Below are 24715 nucleotides of genomic sequence, written 5' to 3' on the forward strand. Positions count from 1 at the left end.
GTTACTGTCTGTGCTCTCCCCCTCATTCTTAATTATACAATAAAGGAGTGCCAATCTATTGTTTTCGAATTCGAGAGTATACATTTAATGTACATTTACCCACCTATCTCTGGATCCATGAAAGAAATGCAGCCTCTGTTATGTGCTAACAACATGATGAACCAGAAGTACTAGGTTATTCCGGTGTAAGTGCTGTTCCAGTTCCACCTGATTAAGAAGAAAATTGGCCTCAAGTCGGTCTCCCGACCCCCTGCCCACCAGCCCTCCTTCCTGAGAGTAAAGGCCCAGTCTTCAACACCCCAGAGACCCTGAAGAAGGGTGACCAAGACCCCAACAGCTGGTTGGTTACCACAGAAAAAGATGACTCAACCATTGAGCAATGATCAAATCCGGAAAGAAAAGTTTACGTCAGAACACTGTCAGTTTCCATTGACACTAACTGATAACCGCCATTGCTGCTATTTTGGAGTCGGAAGCTTACTCCTCCATCAGATGTCACGGTGAATCTCTTGGGTGCCCTGAGAACTGCTGATATGGACAGTGGATGAGATTGGCTGGACGTGGTGTGATGAGGGGACATTTGCATTACAATCACAGAAGCAAGATTAGCCAATGCTTATCCCAACTTCAGGGGAAAATTAGAGACATGGATAGAGGGTTTGTGGGGGGTTGAAGGGATGAAGGAATTGGTGTGTTGAGATGAAGACCAGGAGATGGGAGGGAATGTGGAGGGGTTGTTGGGGTCTACAGACTGTCTACAGCTATTGAGCCATTTAGGGAGTTGGCCCATAGAGAAATCAGCTCGCTTCCATGTGTTTGATTGTAGCTCCCACATTGACCAGCAGATGGCGGCATCTCCAGTTCAGCTTGACTGACAGGTCACCCAAGACTTCAACTCTCCAGGTCACCTCTGGTGAACTCTGAAGCATTGTCCATATGGAAAATTAATATGAAGTAAATAGTCCACTATATCAAAACTCCACAAACAATGTTCATATGAAAAATATAGTGAATATGGGATTTAATGTGTGTCGCATACAACAGCCTTCTTGTTTATGGGCCCTTTATTTCCACAGAACAGTGGTCACATTTGGCGGGAATATGGAGGTCAAGGACATAAGATTGTTTTGGGATCAGTGCCAGTGCCACTACCTAAAATACCAATGTAAGTGACAGGTAACCGAGTTTGTTCTAGTTTTCTTGGAGTAATGACTTAATGAGGCTCTCTGCACATCCACACTGCCTGTCAGACACTGCATAATGGAACCAAACTATTCTTGTTACTGGGTTATGTGTACATGTCACCATGGGTTTGTGCGTGCCTGCGTTTGTTCATGGGTGTGTGTGGGTGCGTGTGTGCATGCTTGTGTCAGTATGCTAGTCTAAGAGGGGTATCCTACGAAGCGAGCTAGATCTACTCAGGGTTTTCTAAAGCTAGTCAGCTTCAGTTAGCTTCACATTCCAGCTCCGGCTTCATCTGTACTATGATGGTGGATATTGCTCGTCCACCTGCCGCTAACTCTAGCAGGCTTATAACTACGCGTGCATGTCACACATGGCTAGTCGAACGCCAAACTCTTCATTGAGACAATCCTGAAACATCAATCTATGGGCGAGTCAGTGTCACATTTTCATTTGTGCCAAAGTCAAAATGAAATAATAGTTATCTTGCATATTCAGTAGGCTATGTTGTGAAATAGGATTTTAGAAGTGCTGTCTTTACACGTTAATGCCGCTTTGGTGTGCTTAAATACCTGTTTTCCCATTCCTATTGATCATAGAAAAGTTTTACATTGCTTGAAGTTTAAAATGCATTCTGTATGTGTAATGTGATATATTTCAACATTACTGTTTTTTAACAACAACAAAAAAAGTATTTGATTAACCAAATATTTAATCAGTCATCTTCCTCAAATTAGGGGGATGATGATGCAATCTTTGCAAGAGGGAGGGAATCTGATTTCATTGGTCCTCAACTCGTTGCTCAGTCATTTCATTCAGGGTAAGTGGAGTTAGCCGTGAGTTAGCCTGCCCCTGAGCAGGTTCGTTCTGAAGGAATCGTTGCCATAGAAATTTACCTGGCTAAAAGGTGAGCCACTTTCGTATGACCGGTTATCCCGAGTTGACCAAAGTGACTTTGCTAACTCCTCAAACCTGCTTCGTAGGATACCCATAAGGTCAGTATGCCGTAGATCAAATGAGCCTGACTTAGGTATTTATGTTGCTGCTATTTCTGTTACATACTGCTCCTCACACACACACTCCTCTCCCTTTCTTCCCCCGGGGCCCATGCACCAGCTCATCACTCTTTCTCAGAAACCTTGGCCTGCAAGCGCTGGTTTCCTTCTCCTTCTCTCCCACCCTCTTTTCCTTACCCTTCGCTCTGTCACAAGCCTCACTGCATAGGGTCTAATGGTGACCAGGCTGTGTATACCACTACAAAGCCTACCACTGATAGCATAAAATGTGTGCGTACAAGTGAAGTCTGTATCAGTCAGTGTGTCTGGTAGAGACACATACACCACAGATACTCCGGAAGCTAATACTTGAGCAATCCAGATGACTGACTACTGTGTTTGAGGTAGTGTGTTTGTGGCTGTGGTGTAGAAGATGGAGCTGGCAGTGAAGACCCCCTCCTCCCCTCTCCAGCAGCGAATGGAAAGCTGTGTGTGTTGATGGGCTGGTCTTGGGCTCACTCCACACACACAGTAACTCTGTATACACACTCTGTCCTCCACAGACATAATAAAAAATTAAAGGCATGAGCTGGCGCACACCAGTGGCAGTCGATGTTGATTTGTTTAATGAGTATGGCCTCATTTCTATTACAGCATATTGGATGACTCATTCATATTCCATTCACCCAGCTCAATGTAACATCGATGGGTTTAGACTACTACATGATACTCACATTTTACCTATACCCATCATGAGGTTGCTACAACCTAGCCTATGAATGAAAGTGTATAATGTAGGTGCACAGGTCGAGAGAAATTAGAGTAATCAAGGTGACAGACAGTGACACATTCAACACCGCTTGCCTGCATCTAGCTGATATAGGGTGTAATCATTAGTCCAACAGTTGCAAATGTGAGTTTCTACTGGACAAATTCAGGTATGTTTATCTCTGTTTTGTTCTGTTTGAGAAATGTTTTTGTGCTGGGGAAGAGGAGCTTTCTCTTTTGGAGCTGTGAGATTATATAGAATACAGTATAAAGGCTTTATGAACACATTTTATTTAACTAGGCAAGTCAGTTAAGAACAAATTCTTATTTACAATGACAGCCTAGGAACAGTAGGTTAACTGCCTTGTTCAGGGGCAGAATGACAGATTTTTACCTTGTCAGCTCGGGGATTTGACCCAGCAAACTTTCTGTTACTGGCCCAACGCTCTAACCACTAGGCTACCTGCTACCCAAAGGACATTAAGAAGTCTAGAAACCTAGCTACCTGAATGAACCAGGAGAAAGGCCACAATATTTGTTAGGGACATCTCCTTTTCATTTCCCTTCAAATTAAAAATGTTTAATAATAACATGAAACCTATCAGTACAAAAATACACATTAACAATCAATTCAATGATTGTTAGACTGTTAAAACAAAAAACAGATGGCAATTGCATCAGTTGCTTTTTTTGATTAGGATGTTTTATAGATTTCCAATGTCAGGATACCAAATATCAGAGCCGTGTATGTTCATTTACACAGTATATTGCCTGTTTATGTTTAAGAATGATTTTAAAGCAGATCATAGGGTTCATCGTCACATCTTTGATCAAAAACATCATGGTTTAAAGAGTAATCAGAACTTTTCAAAACATGAACAAAATCCATTCTGTCATTTTATAAATACAGCAATGTCTTTCTTCTATCTTTTCATCCGGCAACTACGCTCCCAACACAGAGAAAGAAGTCTACTTGATCCATTTCTGGATGGGAGACTAGAATGTAGCTTACTTAATTTATATTCATGCACACCCACACACACGCACTTCTTTTAAGGTAGTCCATCGCATCAGAACACGCAAAAACAAACACAGGCGCAAGTGCACATGTGCACACGTCGGGACATCGGGCGATGACATGGAAACCGTCCACTAGGGGCAACAGTGAGCGCTGTTACCTTCAAGCTGGTTTCGGATTTGCTAGGGCGTTGTGGATGGAGATGGTGGCTGGGAGTACGCATCTGCCTCTGGTGCATAAGCATATGCCTCTGGTGCCAAAGGTTGTGTGTTGAATGTAGCAATAGAAAGTAGTTTGTGAGATTTTTGTTTTAAGCCTATCCCAAACCTTTACCCTTACCTTAACCATTAGGAGTTAATACCTAAGCTTAAGATTTCTGAGTGAATGCCTAAACTTAACCCTAACCTTAAAAATGTGGAGTTAATGCCTAAACCTAACCTTTAGCACTTTGAAATGTAACGTTTGGAACAACTTCAAAATTTGACGTTTGAGAAACATGGATGAAAGTCTAATTCTGACGTGAGACTGTGAGAGGTAGTTGGCACACAGAGTAAGTGAAGGGTATTATCAAAGGCATCGTAAATGACATGGATTTAAAAAAAAAAAACATCACAGAGATCTAGAGAGAAAAAACTACAGCTACAGTGCATTCGGAAAGTACTCAGACCCCTTGATTTTTTACACATTTTGTTACATTACAGCCGTATTCTAAAATGGATTTAATTATTTTCCCTAATCTACACAAAAACAGGTTTTTAGAAATGTTTGCAAATTTATTACGAATAAAAACTGCAATTTCACATTTACATTACTATTCAGACCCTCTAGTCAGTACTTTGTTGAAGCACTGTTGGCAGCAATTACAATGTCAAGTCTTTTTGGGAATGAAGCTACAAGCTTGGCACACCTGTATTTGGGGAGTTTCTCCCATTCTTCTCTGCAGATACTCTCAAGTTCTGTCAGGTTGGATGGGGAGTGTCAGCTATTTTCAGGTCTCTCTAGAGATGTTCGATCAGGTTGAAGTCCAGGCTCTGGCTAGGCCACTCAAGAGACTTGTCCCGAAGCCACTCCTGCGTTGTCTTGGTTGTGTGCTTAAGGTTGTTGTCCTGTTGGAAGGTGAACTTTCACCCCCGTCTGAGGTAGTGAGCGCTCTGGAGCAGGTTTTCATCAAGGATGTCTCTGTAATTTGCTCTGTTCATCTTTGGCTCAATCCTGACTAGTCTCCCAGTCCCTGCAGCTGAAAACAGCCCCACAGCATGATGCTGCCACCACCATGTTTCACCGTAGGGATGGTGCCAGGTTTCCTCCAGACGTGACGGTTAGCGTTCAGGCCAAAGAGTTCAATCTTGGTTTCATCAAACCAGAGAATCTTGTTTCTCATGGTCTGAGAGTCCTTTATGTGTATTTTTGCAAACTCCAAGCAGGCTGTCATGTGCCTTTTACTGAGGAGTGGCTTGCGTCTGGCCACTCTACCATAAAGGCCCGATTGGTGGAGTACTGCAGAGATGGTTGTCCTTCTGGAAGGTTCTCACATCTCCACAGAGGAACTCTGGAGCTCTGTCAGATTGACCATTGGGTTCTTGGTCATCTCCCTCCCTGACCACCTCCCAATTGCTCAGTTTGGCCAGCCGGCCAGCTCTAGGAAGAGTCTTCGTGGTTCCAAACTTCTTCCGTTTAAGAATGATGGAGGCCACTGTGTTCTCGAGGACCTTCAATGCTGCAGAAATTTTTTTGGTACCCTTCCCCAGATCTGTGCCTCGACACAATCCTGTCTTGGAGCTCTACGGACAATTCCTTCGACCTCATGGCTTGGTTTTTGCTCTGACATGCACAGCCAACTGTGGGACCATATATACAGGTGTGTGCCTTTCCAAATCATGTCCAATCAATTGAATTTAGCACAGGTGGACTCCAATCAAGCTGTAGAAACATCTCAAGGATGATCAATGGAAACAGGATGCACCTGAGCTCAATTTCGAGTCTCATAGCGAAGGGTCTGAATACTTATGTAAATAAGGTTCCTTTTTTTTGGGCAATTGTTTTTCTGAAAACCTGTTTTGCTTTGTCATTATGGGGTATTGTGTGTAGATTGAAGAGGATGTTTTGTTATTTAATCCATTTTAGAATAAGGCTGTAACGTCACAAAATGTGGAAAAAGAGAAGGAGTCTGAATACTTTCCAAATCATATATATATATGTGTATTATCACAGTGAGATCCTATGGTGGATGCCCTGAGATACACAAACACTATGCACTTTTCTCTGTGTGTGTGTGTGTGTGTGTGTGTGTGTGTGTGTGTGTGTGTGTGTGTGTGTGTGTGTGTGTGTGTGTGTGTGTGTGTGTGTGTGTGTGTGTGTGTGTGTGTGTGGACTTCAGATTAACAAAGTACACTTTAAATTACCTAACAATAGCATTGTCTGTAACACATAGCCAAAATCAGCTGCACTAGATGATCATCGGGCTGAATAGAGGTAACTAAATCACAGTCTCAGTCAGTGAAATATCAAATTTCACACACACACACACATGCATGCACACACACTTCCCACGTAGAACCTGCACACTCTTTCTTTCTCGCTCTCAATCTCTCGCACACGCATTAATTAGTGGCTGTGATTGGAAGGCACACGTGACGTGAATGTCGATCATGAGGCTTAGTTTCATGTGGCTCTCATCAGGAGACTGAGATGTGGTGAATAAAGGGCCTTCACTTCCCTTCCCTCAGCTGCAGCCAAGGAACTCAGAGGTTGGCTGCGGTTGGTTGGCTCAACCAGAGCATACCAGCTCTGAAATTGGCCACTTTGTGGAACAAAATGTAAAAAAAACACTTTATTACAAAAAGTCCTACTAAGGTTCCAAATTCGATGTTGTTTGTTTTGTTGGTTTCTTGGCATCGCTTCCAGTAGTATCTATTCATACCCCCTCTCTATCCCTCTGGTTGGTGGTGAGGTGTATCCCTCAGGGCTTGCCGTCCAACTAGTTGCTCTGGATCTAGTTCATCTCCACCCCCTCCTCAGGGTCTTTCGTTCCCTGATCAGGGCTATTCTTCCTGCCTAGAGCCTCAGCCTCCTCCATGGTGCTGGTCAAGGGCTCACCCAGGGTCTCTGGTAACAACAGGGTCAGAACACCTATTATAAACGCCAGGATCCCCACAATCAGCTATGGGAGAGGAGAGGAAAGCAAAGAGAGGAGAAAAGGAAAGTGTTCATTGAAGAACTAAAATGTGTCATCATAATCACAATACATGCTCTATCTACAGTGTCCATCCGTCTGTCCGTCCGTCCGTCTGTCATTTACCTGTGGTAGGTATTGCCAGATGTCAGCTAGGTAGACACAGAAAGGAGCCACGATGCTGCCCACACGACACATCATACTGCCACTGCCCACCGCCAGGGACCTGAGGGGAGAACACACACACACACCCACACACACACGCACACACGCACACACGCACACACACACACAAGTTCTATAATTGATTGCATCTGTTAGGATACATGAAGAATGTTGGATACATAAAGCTGACAGTGTGTACCGTACCTGATGATAGTTGGGTAGAGCTCACAGGTGTAGAGGTAGATGAGGCCAAAGGCTATGGCAATGGCAAACTTCCCTGTCATACTGAGGATTATGACTAACACCTCATTGTCCTGCAGCACAGAGGGAGAGGGGTGGGACAGAGTAGATAAATAAATAGGAGAGAGAGAAATACATTGAAGATAAATAAATAGAAGAGAGAGAGAGAGAGAGAGAGCAATCAACAACAGTGCAACTCTAAACACTAATAAACATCTGTTACCTGATTACCCAGGTCCCAGCCAATCACATCACAGCATCAGTCAACAATGAGTTAATCGAGCTGGAACACACCATTTCAACATGAGGAAATAAGCTACAATGTCTGATCTTTAAACTGAGATATATAGTAGTAACTCTGTGATTGAAAAAAGGGTTTGACTTTGAGGTTTGCTTTGCTTTAAGCCCAGTGAAGGAGGGAAGTACAGCACCACCCCTTCTACTCTTTCTCTCTCTCCTTCTCCTCCTCACTTCTCTCTGTCTCTGGTATCCTTCCCTGGCTGAGCTATCTGCTCATGTAATTGGAGCTGTGTGGTATGTGACCTACTCAGCCAAAGCTGCCTCCCACTCCACAGCAAGCACCCAACCCATTGCCTCACATCTGAGCAATTCCACTTGTGCATGTGTGTGTGCCTGCATACATTCATCTGTGTGTGTGTGTGCGTGTGTGTGTGTGTGTGTGTGTGTGTGTGTGTGTGTGTGTGTGTGTGTGTGTGTGTGTGTGTGTGTGTGTGTGTGTGTGTGTGTGTGTGTGTGTGTGTGTGTGTGTGTGTGTGTGTGTGTGTGTGTGTGTGTGTGTGTAAAAGAGGCTGGGGTTGCAGTAGTACTCCACTCCAGCTCAACCAATCAGACCCAGTGCACCTGCAGGACTATAACTCAGGCTGTTGCCATGCTGCAACAGATCCACAGTAAACTATACTGTAACAGGCCTCTCTCTCTGTTGGCCAGGAGCTCTGGCCTGCAGCTGCTATGGACCATTACTAACAGACATGGAGATCCCTCCCTGCTGATGATGGAAAACAAGTGGCTACTGCTAGAGCGAACCTGTTAAAGCAGAATCCCACCACTTAAACATGCGTGCATGCACACAAGCACACAAAAACATATTGGCCTTTGTCACATGTAGCCTATAGGGCAGGGATCATCAACTAGATTCAGCTGCAGGCCAATTTTTTTCCTGTGTGGTTGGTCAGGGGGACGGAACATAGTTTTCAAATAATTTGTAGACTGAGCCCAAACAGTGAGCAAGGTTTGAAATTATTATGTTTCAGTCAGATATTTGTGATTGTATACAATAATATCTCTCTATTATGCGTGGGAATACTTTAGAACAGATTAACAAAAATAAAATCACTTGGAGCTGATTTGCTGGTCTTTTATGTCCAGCAATAAAAATAAAAAAAATATTTGGAGGGTCAAATAATAAAATCACCCGCAGGCCAAATTCAGCCTAGCGGGCTGCAGGTTAGGGAACCCTGCTATAGGGTATGACTCCTTGTTGGCCGGGTCTGGTTAAGGTCAATTCAATGGGTGCGTTCAAGTTGATCACTTTTGTCAAGTCGATGGTCACCTCTTTTCAAAGTGCATTGCATTATGGGGATATAATTTGTCCGACTTACGTATGTCGACTGCATGAATTTAACAAAAATCGTGTGATCAAAGGTCATCAGGTTGACTGCAGTCGACTGCAAGTTTCTGAAGTTGCTCTTCACTGACTTCATACTGCAGCCATCACCTGTATTATGGGAGACTTTATTGTGAATCAATCATTAGGATGTTTTTGTTTGACCCACGCGAATATGACCAAAGATGTGACTGAAACAGGAAACAAATTTGCAGAAATTCAGGTATACAGTGGATATGTACAAATTAATGTGATATTTGAGGCCTTCCCTCTCACCAATTGAGTGTTCAATGTGCACACATATATTTTAAGTTTGTGAGTGTGTGATATGGGGGTTGAAGACCAGTCTAGCTAACACCAACCTCTCTACGTCCTTGGGTCGCGTGTCAGCTAGGCTAGTTGGAGACATGTTTATTTCAACAAGATAAAAAAAAAAAAACATTTCTAAACAATGGCAATACTGCCATGTTGCACTGAGCCTTGCAGTTGGAAAACCACATGTGTGTCCGACTGTCACAGATAAATCTCCCCCGACTTCTCTCCTCGACTTTCGTCTACAGTCAGCTGCTTTCACCTTACCACTCAAACCAGCCACTTTTTGGACCCTTTCAAAAATGGGGGTATTAAAATATTTGACATTTGTAGCACAAATCAATGTAAGGAGACAAACAAAAATTACGTAAAAACTTTACAAAAATGATAACATTCCTTTAAAAAGTGTTGTTGTGACCAAATGATGCAGCGTTGGATTATATCATTTTTCATTTGTCATGGTGAAGGACCATAAAACCTGAATGGATATGCTATGGGAGCAGAGTTCAGAGTTCAGAATTCAAAGTTTGGATGTAATTGAGCGGTAAGGTACAGGGACATGGGGTGCTGAAAGGGATTTTTGAGAGGGACAATGGGGTCTGTGATAAGCAAGAAGGTAGAATGGGTCAGGTAAGGGTTAGGGTTAAAGTTAGGGCTAGGGTTAAGTCCAAGGATATTGTTAAGGCTAGGGCAAGGCCGGGTGAAGCAGTGATACCCAATTCCCCACCTGCTGATATTACTGGAAATTCACTACAATGATACTCAGCTCAGTTACTGTATGTTAAACACTGATCATTCTGTCTGGGAGAATACAGGCATTCCCAGGTTCCGTAGGTATAAGACACGGTTTACTGTGACAGAATTGTGGGTTGTGGCCATTGTAAATACAGTTGAAGTCGGAAGTTTGCATACACCTTAGCCTAATACATTTAAACTCAGTTTTTCACAATTCCTGACATTTAATCCAAGTAAAAATTCCCTATCTTAGGTCAGTTAGGATCAGCACTATATTTTAAGAATGTTAAATGGCAGAATAATAATAGAGAATGATTTATTTTAGCTTTTATTTCTTTCATCACATTCCCAGTGGGTCAGAAGTTTACATACACTCAATTAGTATTTGGTAGCATTGCCTTTAAATTGTTTAACTCGGGTCAAACGTTTCAGGTAGCCTTCCACAAGCTTCTCACAATAAGTTGGGTGAATTTTGGCCCATTCCTCCTGACAGAGTCAGGTTTGTATGCCTCCTTGCTCGCACACGCTTTTTCAGTTCTGCCCACAAATGCTCTATAGGATTGAGGTCAGGGCTTTGAAATGGCCACTCTAATACCTTGACTTTGTTGTCCCTAAGCCATTTTGCCACAACTTTGGAAGTATGCTTGGGGTCATTGTCCAAAGGGGAGACCCGATGTCTTGAGATGTTGATTCAATATATCCACATAATTTTCCTACCTCATGATGCCATCTATTTTGTGAAGTGCACCAGACCCTTTTCGCACCAAAGTACGTTAATCTCTAGGAGACAGAACGCGTCTCCTTCCTGAGGCAGTATGACGGCTACGTGGTCCCATTGTGTTTATACTTGCGTACTATTGTTTGTACAGATGAACGTGGTACCTTCAGGCATTTGGAAATTGGTCCCAAGGATGAACCAGACTTGTGGAGAGCTACAATTTGAAGTTTGAAATATAAGTTTGAAATACATCCACAGGTACACCTCCAATTGACTCTAATTATGTCAATTAGCCTATCAGAAGCTTCTAAAGCCATGACATAATTTTCTGGAATTTTTCTTGTCGTTTAAAGGCACAGTCAACTTAGTGTATGTAAACTTCTGACCCACTGAAATTGTGATACAGTGAATAATAACTGAAATAATTTGTCTGTTAACAATTGTTGGAAAAATGACTTGTGTCATGCACAAAGTAGATGTCCTAACCGACTTGCCAAAACTATAGTTTGTTTACAAGAAATTTGTAAAGTGTTTGAAAAACGAGTTTTAATGACTCCAACCGAAGTGTATGTTAACTTCTGACTTCAACTGGACTTGCTCAGACTATTTTTGCAATATCTTTCCTAAAGAGTAGTGAGTGAACCACTGTTGATGTATGTGAAGTTTGGCCCATGCTGTGGTTTTTCACTGTTTCCTTGTGTGTACTGGTCCTTAACCAGGCGAAGTGTACCCAGAAAAGCAAAGAGAGAGTAAATACACTGCCCATAAAAATTTAAAGAAAATTGTCCAAATATGTATTTTTAAACAAATGTATTAATACATTTAAATACATTCCAACATGTATTACGGAATGTATTTCCAATGTATATCACAATATATGTTAAAAGCATTGTAAAATGTATTTAATGCATGTAAAAAAATGCATTAAAGAGTATTTTATAATATATTTTCACATGTACCTATCAAAATATTTGGTCAATATATTTTTAAATGTATTTGGAAATGTTTTGTCAAATATATTCCAACATGCAATTAAATGTATTTGTAAGAAAAACCTATGGCAAATATAATAAATTGTCCAAATCAAATTGTAACGAAATTACAGTCTTAATTGTTAAACTTTAGTAGGCATCACATGTATTTGGTATCACATGTGCTTATGTCAATCTCATTAAGACTGCAGAACTGGCAGTGTCCACACTTAACCTTTAATTACAGAATAGAAGATAACACATTAAATGGCATGACAATCTGGCAAAGCGTTACAGACCAAGCCACGCCCCCACAAGCTACGCCTCCAAGTCTTCTAACAGGAGGCGCCCGCTACAATATATTTTGTCGAAATGCATTTTTATTGTACTTGACACATACAGTACCAGTCAAAAGTTTGGACTAGCCTACTCATTCCAGGGGTTTTCTTTATTTGTACTATTTTCTACATTGTAGAATAATAGTGAAGACATCAAAACTATGAAATAACATATATGGAATCATGTAGTAACCAAAGAAGTTACAGGTGTGGCATATTAAGAAGCTGATTAAACAGCATGATCATTACACAGGTGCACCTTGTACTGGGGACAATAAAAGGCCACTCTAAAATGGGCAGTTTTGTCACACAACACAATGTCACAGATGTCTCAAGTTTAGAGGGAGAGTGCAATTGGCATGCTGACTGCACAAATGTCCACCAGAGGTGTTGCCAGAGAATTTAAGGTTCATTTCTCTACCGTAAGCTGCCTCCAATGTCGTTTTAGAGATTTTGGCAGTACGTCCAACCGGCCTCAAAAACAGCAGACCACATGTAACCACGCCAGCTCAGGACCTCCACATATGGCTTCTTTACCTGCGGGATCGTCTGAGACCAGCCACCCGAACAGCTGATGAAACTGAGGAGAATTTCTGTCTGTAATAAAGCCCTTTTGTGGGGAAAAACTCATTCTCCCAAGTGTGTGGGCCTATGCCCTCCCAGGCTCACCCATGGCTGCGCGCCTGCCCAGTCATGTGAAATCCATAGATTTATAGAATCCATAGAATTTATTTCAATTTCCTTATATAAACTGTAACTTAGTAAAATCGTTGAAATTGTTGCATGTTGCATTTATATTTTGTTCAGTATAGTTTGTTGTCATTAGTTCCAGTACAGTACAACATTAATAACATTTTTGTTGATCGGAAACAACAGTTCTATATTGATTTCTGTTTTATTCACCTGCAAGAAAGCATGTTCCTTTAAGAGTGACTGATGACGTCACAGCTAGCGCAAGCTCGCAGTGTTAATTAGCCTAACTCAGCTATCACAGCAGATATCACAGATCAACAGAATAATTTTCAAAGGAGAGACAATCATCATTCCTACCAGTCTCAGAGAAGAGATTTTGACAAAGATCCATGCTGGACACGTGGACATGGAAAAGTGCAAACAGAGAGCATGTGACATTTTGTTTCGGCCCGGGATGTGCAAACAAATAGAGGACATTGTTGGTAAATGCCCCACCTGTCTTGAACTACGCCCCTCAAACGCCAAAGAGCCAATGTTACATCACCACATCTGCAGCTGAAAGCAGACTTTGCCAGGCATGGCATCGTAGAGACTATAATATCTGACAGTCAAAGGAGTTTGAATCCTTCACAAAAGCATGGGATTTCACACACATCACCAAAAGCCCACATTACCTTCAAAGTAATGGCCTTGCTGACCTGAGCTTCGACCTGAGGTCGTCAGCTACAAGGAAAACCATGCGAAGCGTGCACAGAGACAACACCAAAAGCGATACTACGACAGGTCAGCTAGACCACTGCCACCACTGAACGACAGAGAGTCAGTTAGAATCGAGGAGCATGGCTACCAGCAGTGATCATCCAGCCAGCTGAAACTGAACGTTCATATCATGTCCGCACCGCAGAAGGAGCGGTGTACCGCTGCAATCGGCCTCATCTACTGAACACAAAAGAACACATTGACCAGATGAACTGTTTCTCTGAAAGAGAACGTGATGGACTTAACACACACACACACCATACTTACCTGCAACACCACAAGAAATGTTGACTGACACAGTAGCATGCTCAGCTTCATACCACACAGGGTCAGGAAGAGAGGTCAAGCTGTAGAGCTGTCCTAGACCTGTAACATGTGAAAGGGTGTAGGCGGATCGCTGCCCTAAAAGATTTACAGACTATGAACTTGCTATTGAAAAGTTAACTTGAAATGCTTTGGTATTGTATTTGCTTGAAATGTTGAGATGTCATTGCTACAGTGAAAAGCTGAGGTGCTGAGAAATCTTGGCTCTAAAAGTAACAGTATGTTGAATCATTGTTTCAGAGTCTCCTTTTTGTTTCCAAGATGGCGTAGCAGTCGGACGTGTGTTTTGTCTTGTCCAGTGTAAATCAATTTTTTTCCTTGTTTTTTCGTATATACCTCGTATATATTTTAATATCACTTTCCATCTACGGACTGAACATACTCTCTTGCAACACGCCTCACCCAATGTGGTATGGATCCGCTATTTTTTATACTTAAGAACCGGAACCCCCATCAAAAGCTAGCCAGCTAACTGGCTACTAGCCAGTTAGCCATTGCTAGGCCCATCTGCTAGGCCCATCTCCCAGCTAGCTGCAGAGGCCCATCAGCCACTCCTTGGGCTACAATACCTATTTTGCCAATTGGACCGGACTACCAACGTAATTCTGCCCGAGGGGGATTTTTCAACTGGCTCCTCCGTTGCAACATCCCCAGAATGCCCACCCGCTAGCCTAGCTAGCCTTGCTAGGCTCATCTGCTAGGCCCATCTCCCGGCTAGCCGTAGAGGTCCATCAGCCTCTCCTTGGACTTCAATACCTATTTGCAGACTGGCCTGGACCCCCACCGACCCATCACGACTGGACTACAGACGTGATTCGCCTGAGGGGGTCTCTCAACTGGCTCCTCCGTTGCGATGTCCCCTGAATGCCCATCCGCTAGCCTGCTATCCGTGGCCCACTAGCTGTCTAGAGCACGTCGGACTGTTAGCTTAAGAGGCCCATTGGACAAATTCTTTGGCCACTATACCTATTTTGCCAATTGGCCTGGTTTACCACACGGAGCCCTGCTGATCCGTCTGCCGACGTAACTGCACGAGGGGGCCACAACAGACTTTCTTCCGTCACGACGTCCCTCAAAGGCCCTTCTGCTAGCTTGCTAGCTTGCTAGCTTGTTCCACCTCCCACACATGCGGTGACATCACCTGGTTTAAATGATATTTCTAGAGACAAAATCTCTTTCATCGGCACTCTATGCACAGGTTTACCCCCAATGTATTCACATCCTACCATACCCTTGTCTGTATATTATGCCTTGAATCTATTCCACCGTGTCCAGAAATCTGCTCCTTTTACTCTCTGTTCTGAACGTACTCGACGTCCAGTTCTTTTAGCCTTTAGCCGTACCCTTATCCTACTCCTCCTCTGTTCCTCTGGTGATGTGGAGGTTAATTCAGGCCCTGCAGTGCCTAGCTCTACTCCCATTCCCCAGGCGCTCTCATTTGTTGACTTCTATAACCGTAAAATCCTTGGTTTCATGCATGTTAACATTAGAAGCCTCCTCCCTAAGTTTGTTTTATTCACTGCCCTAGCACACTCTGCCAACCCGGATGTCCTAGCCGTGTCTGAATCCTGGCTTAGGAAGACCACCATAAACCCTGAAATTTCTATCCCTAACTATAAAATTTTCCGACAAGATAGAACTGCCAAAGGGGGCAGAGTTGCAATCTACTGCAGGGATAGCTTGCAATGTTCTCTCTTACTATCCAGGTCTGTGCCCAAACAATTTGAGCTTCTACTTTTAAAAATCCACCTCTCCAGAAACAAGTCTCTTAACGTTGCCACTTGCTATAGACCACCTTCTGCCCCCAGCTGTGCCCTGGATACCATATGCAAATTGATTGCCCCCCCATCTATCTTCAGACCTCGTACTGCTAGGTGACCTAAACTGGGACATGCTTAACACCCCGGCCATCCTACAATCTAAGCTTGATGCTCTCAATCTCACACAAATTATCAATGAACCCACCAGGTACAACATCAAATCCGTAAACACGGGCATCCTCATAGATATCATCCTAAACAACCTGCCCTCCAAATACACCTCTGCTGTCTTCAACCAGGGTCTCAGCGATCACTGCCTCATTGCCTGCGTCCGTAATGGGTCTGCGGTCAAGCGACCACCCCTCATCACTGTAAAACGCTCCCTAAAACACTTCAGCGAGCAGGCTTTTCTAATCGACCTGGCCGGGTATCCTGGAAGGATATTGACCTCATTCCGTCAGTAGAGGACGCCTGGTTGTTCTTTAAAAGTGCTTTTCTCACCATCTTAAATAAGCATGCCCCATTCAAAAAATGTAGAACCAGGAACAGATATAGCCCTTGGTTCACTCCAGACCTGACTGCCCTTGACCAGCACACCGGCGTACTGCATTAGCATCGAATAGCCCCCATGATATGCAACTTTTCAGGGAAGTTAGGAACCAAAATACACAAGCAGTTAGGAAATCAAACGCTAGCTTTTTCAAACAGAAATTTGGATCCTGTAACACTAACTCCAAAAAGTTCTGGGACACTGTAAAGTCCAAGGAGAATAAGAGCACCATCTCCCAGCTGCCCACTGCATTGAGGCTAGGAAACATTGTCACCACCGATAAATCCACGATAATTGAGAATTTCAATAGACCTGCTACCCCGACCCCGGTCAACAGCCCAGCACCCCTCACTGCAACTTGCCCAAGCCTCCCCCATTTCTCCTTCACCCAAATCCAGATAGCTGATGTTCTGAAAGAGCTGCAAAATCTGGAACCCTACAAATCAGCAGGGCTATCTCTTCCTAAATTTTTCCACCGAAATTGTTAAAACCCCTATTACTAGCTTGTTCAACTTCTCTTTCGTATCGTCCGAGATCCCCAAAGATTGGAAAGCTGCCGCGGTCATCCCTCTCTTCAAAAGGTGAGACACTCTAGACCAAAACTTCTAAGACCTATATCTATCCTACCCTGCCTTTCTAAGGTATTCGAAAGCCAAGTTAACAAACAGATCACCGACCATTTTGAATCCCACCGTTCCTTCTCCGCTATGCAATCTGGTTTCCGAGCTGGTCATGTGTGCACCTCAGCCACGCTCAATGTCCTAAACGATATCATAACCGCCATTGATAAGAGACAATACTGTGCAGCTGTATTCATCGACCTGGCCAAGGCTTTTGACTCTGTCAATCACCATATTCTTATTTGCAGACTCAACAGCCTTGGTTTCTCAAATGACTGCCTAGCCTGGTTCACCAACTACTTCTCTGACAGAGTTGATTGTGTCAAATCGGAGGGCCTATTGTCCGGACCTCTGGCAGTCTCTATGGGGGTGCCACAGGGTTCAATCCTCGGGCCGACTCTTTTCTCTGTATACATCAATGATGTCGCTCTTGCTGCTGGCGATTCTCTGATCCCCTTCTACTCAGGCAACACCATTCTGTATACTTCTGGCCCTTCTTTGGACACTGTGTTAACTAACCTCCAGACGAACTTCAATGCCATACAACTCTCCTTCCATGGCCTCCAACTGCTCTTAAATGCAAGCAAAACTAAATGCATGTTCTTCAACCGATCGCTGCCCACACCTACCTACCCTTCCAGCATCACTACGGTTCTAACTTAGAATATGTGGACAACTACAAATACCTAGGTTTTCTGATTAGACTGTAAACTCTCCTTCCAGACTCACATTAAGCATCTCCAATCCAAAATTAAATCTAGAATCAGCTTCCTATTTCGCAACAAAGCATCCTTCACTTATGCTGTATACATACCCTTGTAAAACTGACTATCCTACCGATCCTTGACTTCGGCGATGTCATTTACAAAATAGCCTGCAACAAGCTACTCAGCAAACCAGATGCAGTCTATCACAGTGCCATCCGTTTTGTCACCAAAGCCTCATATACTACCCACCACTGCGACCTGTATGCTCTCGCTGGCTGGCCCTAGCTTCATATCCGTCGCCAAACCCACTGGCTCCAGGTCATCTATAAGTCGTTGCTAGGTAAAGCCCCGCCTTATCTCAGCTCACTGGTCACCATAGCAGCACCCACCCGCAGCATGCGCTCCAGCAGGTATATTTCACTGGTCATCCCCAAAGCCAATTCCTCCTTCTGCCGCCTTTCCTTCCAGTTCTCTGCTGCCAATGACTGGAACGAACTGCAAAAATCACTGAAGCTGGAGACTCATATCTCCCTCACTAGCTTTAAGCACCAGCTGTCAGAGCAGCTCACAGATCACTGCACCTGTACATAGCCAATCTGTAAATAGCCCATCCAACTACCTCATCACCATATTGTTATCTATTTTATTTATTTTGCTCCTTTGTACCCCAGTACCACTACTTGCACACTCATCTTCTGCACATCTATCACCCCAGTGTTTAATGTGCCATACTTGTCACGTCCTGACCATAGTAAGAGGTTATTTTCTATGGTAGAGTAGGTCAGGGCGTGACAGGGGGTGTTTTGTGTTTTTCTATGTTTTGTATTTCTATGTTTAAGTTCTAGTTTTTCTATTTCTATGTTTTTTTGGGGGGGTTGATCTCCAATTGGAGGCAGCTGGTCCTCGTTGTCTCTAATTGGAGATCATATTTAAGTAGGGGTTTTTCTTCCTGGGTTTTGTGGGTTACTATATTTTGAGTAGTGTTTGTTTCTCTCTGCGTCACGGTTTGTTGTTTTGTCATTTTCAGTTATTTATGTATTGCAAAGATTCACGGATTTAATAAAATGTGGAACTACAACCACGCTGCACTTTTGTCTGCTCCTTTCGACATTCGTGACAATACTGTAATAATTTCGCCACTATGGCCTATTTATTACCTCACCCCCCTTATCCTACCTCATTTACACACACTGTATATAGACTTTCTCTATTGTATTATTGACTGTATGTTTGCTTATTCCATGTGTAACTCTGTGTTGTTGTTTGTGTCGCACTGCTTTGCTTTATCTTGGCCAGGTCGCAGTTGTAACTAACCTACCTGGTTAAATAAAGGTGAAATAAAAAAATAAAATAAAATTCTGTTAAGTTGATGCAGTATGCAGTTGGTGCAGTAAACATGGTTACTTACTTTGATTTCAAACTAAAGAGCACGTATTCAAAAGAAACGCTTTAAAGTATGTAGAATATGTTTCTTTTTTTAAAGAAGGGGGATGTAATATTCATGTGTCAACAAACTGAATTTTGTAATTGGTTGCATTTTACCGTCATTGCATACTGCGCAAAGATTGGTTAAGACCACCCAGGTCGTGAGGTTATTTCAGTTGATCATGGCCGGAGACAAATGAACATGCCAGTTATAGCTAGCTAATAAAGAACTACATTTTATGAAGATCTTGTCGTACTGCATTTTATTATTTTGTACAAAGCGTGCAAAACGAGACAGTGAGTACAGTATTTGTTTCCTTATGTTTCCTGTCAAAGTTGCTAATGTTTTAATCTTATTTCTGTCATTATATGTGCTCAATTTTATGCTAGTTAAGAAACTACTGTGTAGATTGATGAGAAAAAAATCTGGGCTTGTGTATTATCTGTCTAGTAATATTATTCCTATCTCAGAGCCATTTTCTTTGGTAGTTAGAGCCTAATGTTAGCTAGCCTGTTGGGGCTACAGGTTAGCAATGAACCCCGAGTCGGGATTGCTAACAAGGCTGGAAATTCAAAACATCAAAAATCTAATCATTTCAATTTCTCAAACAATCAACTATTTTACACAATTTAAAAGATAAACATCTCCTTAATCTAACCACATTGTTCGATTTTCAAAGAGGCTTTACGGCAAAAGCATAAAGTTAGATTATGTTAGGACAGTACATAGCCACAAAAGTACAAACATCCATTTTCAATTCAAGGTCAGGCGTCACCAAAAGCAGAAACCAGCTAGAATTATGCACTAACCTTTGTCAATCTCCATCAGATGACACTCCTAGGACATTATGTTATACAATACATGCATTTTTTGTTCCATCAAGTTCATATTTATATCCAAAAACAGCATTTTACAGTAGCGTGAAATTCAGATTTTTTCTTCTCTGAAATGCTTCCGGTGAACATAACAAAATTACTATTCGAAAACATTGGTAAATTATAATATTGTCATTCAAAGAATAATATATTATCATCTCGTAATTGCTACCGAATGGCCAGATCTCAAAATAACTTTACTGGGAAATCACATTTTGCAATAAACGGGGTGCTATGCTAAGAACAATAAGCTATGCTATACAGTTAGCATCATCTAATATCGATAATAACATTGTAAATATCCCCTTACCTTTGATTATCTCCATCAGAAGGCACTGCCAGGAATCGCAGGTCCAGAACAAATGTGGTTTCTTTTGACAAAGTTCATAATTTATGTCCAAATAACACCAAGTAGTTAGCGTTCATTATGCTCCCACAAAACGTGGTGGGGGGGGTGTAAAATCACGCCGAAAAGCTAAAAAAACCTAGTAAATAATCTATTTACGTTCGTTCAAACATGTCAAACGTTGTTTAGCATTAATCTTTTGGTCCATTTTTAACGTTAAACATCAGTAATATTTTCACACAACCTATCCTATGTCTAGATAAACAATTATGACAAACTCACGCTTCTCAGATTTATGCGCAGGCGCAAAAAAATGAAGTGACGACATGTCAACTTCCTTGCATTCTAATTTGCTCTCTGTTTATCAGCTCCTTCAGGGTTATCTTTGGTATCTTTGTTGCCTCTGATTAATGCCCTCCTTGCCTGGTCCATGAGTTTTGGTGGGCGGCCCTCTCTTGGCAGGTTTGTTGTGGTGCCATATTCTTCAAACAACTTTATAAAGATCGTTGACATCTAGTGGAAGCCGTAGGAGTTGCGAAATGAATCCTTTCTCACTATGGTATCTATAAAACAATGACACTAAATAGTACAGTCACAAAATTCACTTTTGTTTTGATCTATTTTTCACAGGTTTTTGCCTGCAATATGAGTTTTGTTATACTTACAGACACCATTCAAACTGTTTTAGAAAATTCAGAGTGTTTTCTATCCGAATGTGTTAATAATATGCATATCCTAGCTTCTGAGTTGGTGTAGGAGGCAGTTAAAAATGGGCACATATTTTTTTCAAAATTTCTCAATACTGCCCCCTAGCCCCAACAGGCTAGATAACATTTAACCTGGTTGATTAGCTACCTGCAGATTCATGTAGGGTAGTAACGTCGGGAGTTGGGATTATGGTTCATTGATTAGCTAGCTAGGGTACATGTCTTAATTAACAAAAGACTCCACTATGCAAGTAACCATTTCAATAGAATGTTCCTGATGTCAATGTGACAACTGTTGATAGACATAGTTGGTAAATTTGCTCTGGCTATCTACAGTGGCTTGCGAAAGTATTCACCCCCTTGGCATTGTTCCTATTTTGTTGCCTTACAACCTGGAATTAAAATTAGAGTTTTGTATCATTTGATTTACACAACATGCCTACCACTTTGAAGATGCAAAATATTTTTTATTGTGAAACAAACAAGAAATAAGATTTAAAAAAGACAACTTGAGCATGCATAACTATTCACCATTCTTCACTGTGGGGATGGTATTCTCGGGGTGATGAGAGGTGTTGGGTTTGCTCCAGACATAGCTTTTTCCTTCATGGTCAAAAAGCTCAATTTTAGTCTCATCTGACCAGAGTACCTTCTTCCATATTTTGAGGAGTCTCCCACATGCCTTTTGGCAAACACCAAACGCGTTTGATTCTTTAATAAGCAATGGCTTTTTTTCTGGCCACTCTTCCGTAAAGCCCAGCTCTTTGGTGTGTACGGCTTAAAGTGGTCCTATGGACAGATACTCCAATCTCCACTGTGGAGCTTTGCAGCTCCTTCAGGGTTATCTTTGGTGTCTTTGTTGCCTCTCTGATTAATGCCTTCCTTGCCGGTCCATGAGTTTTGGTGGGCGGCCCTCTCTTGGCAGGTTTGTTGTGGTGCCATATTCTTTACATTTTTTAATAATGGATTTAATGGTGCTCCGTGGGACGATCAAAGATTCAGATATTTTTTATACCCAACCCTGATCTGTACTGTTCCAAAACTTTGTCCCTGACCTGTTTGGAGAGCTCCTTGGTCTTCATGGTGCCGCTTGCTTGGTGGTGCCCCTTGCTTAGTGTTGTTGCAGACTCTGGGGCCTTTCAGAACAGGTGTATATATACATTTACGAACACAGTGTGTTTAAGATGAGGGAGGACGATTCTTTTTTCATGAGCATGGCCTTATTTCTATTACAGCATATTAGATGACTCATTCATATTACATTCACCCAGTTCAATGTAACAGCGATAGGTTTAGGCTACTACATGATACTCTAATTTTCCCTCTACCCATCATGAGCTTGCTACAACCTAGCCTAAGAATGAGCATTTATAATGTATTTGCACACAGGTTGAGAGACAAATTTGAGGTGACAGACAGTGACATTCAATACCGACTTGCACACTCTTGCCTGCATCTAACAGTTGCAAATTAGAATTTATATTGGACAAATTCAGGTATATCCCCATTTTGTTCCGTTTCCTTCCGTTTAAGAAACATTTTTCAACAGAATTGGCGGCATGAATACAGCTATGATCAGGTGTAAGCAGAGTTCTCTCTCATAACAGCCACATTGCATTCCTTCTCTACCCTTCACTTTTGGAAAAAATCAGCTGCATGTGACCAGGCGAAAAAACCTTTCCAAGCCAAACCTCTACAAACAGCCGACATCGTTGTCACCATATTAGCTAAAGTAACGCCATAGTCAGCATAGCTAATCAAACTAACGCGTTAGTAAACCTGTTACAATCATACAGTAACGTTAGTGTGTAGTGAGTAAGCAGTTACACCGGCGGGCCCAGGTGGCAATAACTTAGTAATACCAAGAGCTTACCTTGACTTGGAAGAGTTCCAGTGTTGTATTGGAAAGTCATAGCCAGCTATTTAACATAGCATCCATCTGTTTGAGCAGGGTGTTTCAGTAGGCTAAACTAGCTAGCTGCATTTGCTAGCTTAGAAAGTGAAACTGAAAAAAAATGACACTCTCTCTCTATTACTCTTGCGTCTCCATTTTGGAAGACATTAATTTGTTCAAAACTGTTCAACTATTGTCTTTCTCTCTCTTTGAGTTAACTACTCACCACATGTTATACACTGCAGTGCTAGCTAGCTGTAGCTTATGCTTTCAGATCTAGATTCATTCTCTGATCCTTTGATTGGGTGGACAACATGTCAGTTCATGCTGCAGGAGCTCTGAAGTTGTTATAATTGCTGTGTAAGTCTATAGAAGGGGGTGAGAACCATGAGCGTCCTAGGTTTTGTATTGAAGTCAATGTACCCAGAAGAGTATGGAAGCTAGCTGTCCTCCGGCTACACTGTGGTACTACCCTACAGAGTGCTGTTGAGGCTACTGTAGACCTAAAGCTTAAGAGAGTGTGAACGATGCTGAATGGGTGTAGACAAAGAAGAGCTCTCCAGTAGGTGTACCCAAACGCCATTTTCTCAAAAGTGAGGTTCCAAGTTAATCAACTTTCAAAGCAGAATTACTTTCCCATTGTTCCGCAACTGCAGTGTATGATATACCATTTTCTATCTCTGAGTCTCTACTTTTATCCAATGTAAAAAACACAATTTCAAATTTTGCAACATAAGACCGAATCGAGCTGGTTGGTCACATATGGGTATACGAGGACATCTTGTAGTCACTGGGTTTTTCATTGTCGGTCACACAAGCTATCATAAATGTGTCCCCCTTCACCTTTCCTATGCAAAAAAAACACACTTCGAGATTTTTTTGCCCTAGCATACAAAGCAATGAGTTTTATTTGATGCAGGTATTTTCTTTGCAACATGTATTGTCATGGACTAGAACAAAATATAATTGCATGAGCTATGCATCTGTGTACCAGCGTTTTGTACCCCTTTGCTAGCTAGCTAGTCCAGTCCCAACGATGCAGTCCATTCTGCATGCCTTCTTGACTTTGATACAATGTGTTGTCATGCATTTGTGCATGCACACTAGTAACTGTCATAGCTAAATTAGCTAGATCATCAACCAGTATTTTCTTTGCTATTCCTACACGATGGCACTTATTAAAGGCTTGAATCTCATAGGGACCTCACTGTCACCACTGGTCATCTAGCTAGCGACGTAGCCAGCAGGGTTGCATCAGTTCCCATTGGACTACAGCTAGCTAGGTGAGCTAGCTAATGCTAGCTAGCTAACGTGAGCTGATTATCATGTAGCAACCTATGCTGACTAGAGTTGCTAGCATGCTAACATTAGCTAGCTAATTTTGATACACCATAGTCGTGGGTCTGCAAAAATCAAGCAAATGGTACTGAACTCATGACAAAATCATGTTTCAATATTGTAGTGGCTATTGATGTTTTGGTTGTTTCTTTCTTGTTCAGTGACATTGGAAAATATTATATTTTGGCATTTAACGACAGGTATGTATCTAAAAAGATTTTGACATGCGAAGTCACAAATTCCCTGTGAGATACTGCGAGAATCTGCGGAGTCACGGGTACAGAGCATCAGAAATAAAATATCCAGTCACAGATTAGAAGCCAGAGAAATTTAAATGTTTCTCATATGTCACATGCAGTTATCTAAGTCATTTTACAGACTTTATCATTGGTAACATGCATAACAAAGAAATTGTGATTCCACACAACAGAACATTTCAACTGGAAGAACTCTCTCAGTAACGGTTGAACAAATATAA

The 24715-nt window shown here is 42.1% G+C and overlaps 1 protein-coding gene across 1 annotated transcript in view; it reads right to left on the bottom strand.

The window, feature by feature from the left end:
• Positions 1-6226: 6226 nt before the first annotated feature.
• LOC106571810 (solute carrier family 22 member 16) overlaps positions 6227-24715 on the bottom strand; it is a 63531-nt gene continuing 45042 nt past the window's right edge. The window contains exons 6-8 of the mRNA XM_014145277.2: positions 7505-7614; positions 7262-7361; positions 6227-7123 (exon numbers count right to left, since the gene is read on the bottom strand). Of these exons, the coding sequence (XP_014000752.1) occupies positions 6956-7123; positions 7262-7361; positions 7505-7614 (378 nt within the window). The 3' untranslated portion in view covers positions 6227-6955. The remainder of the gene's footprint in view (positions 7124-7261; positions 7362-7504; positions 7615-24715) is intronic.

The sequence above is a fragment of the Salmo salar genome, chromosome ssa15, assembly GCF_905237065.1.
Source record: "Salmo salar chromosome ssa15, Ssal_v3.1, whole genome shotgun sequence".
In the NCBI taxonomy this organism is placed as follows: Eukaryota; Metazoa; Chordata; class Actinopteri; order Salmoniformes; family Salmonidae; genus Salmo; species Salmo salar.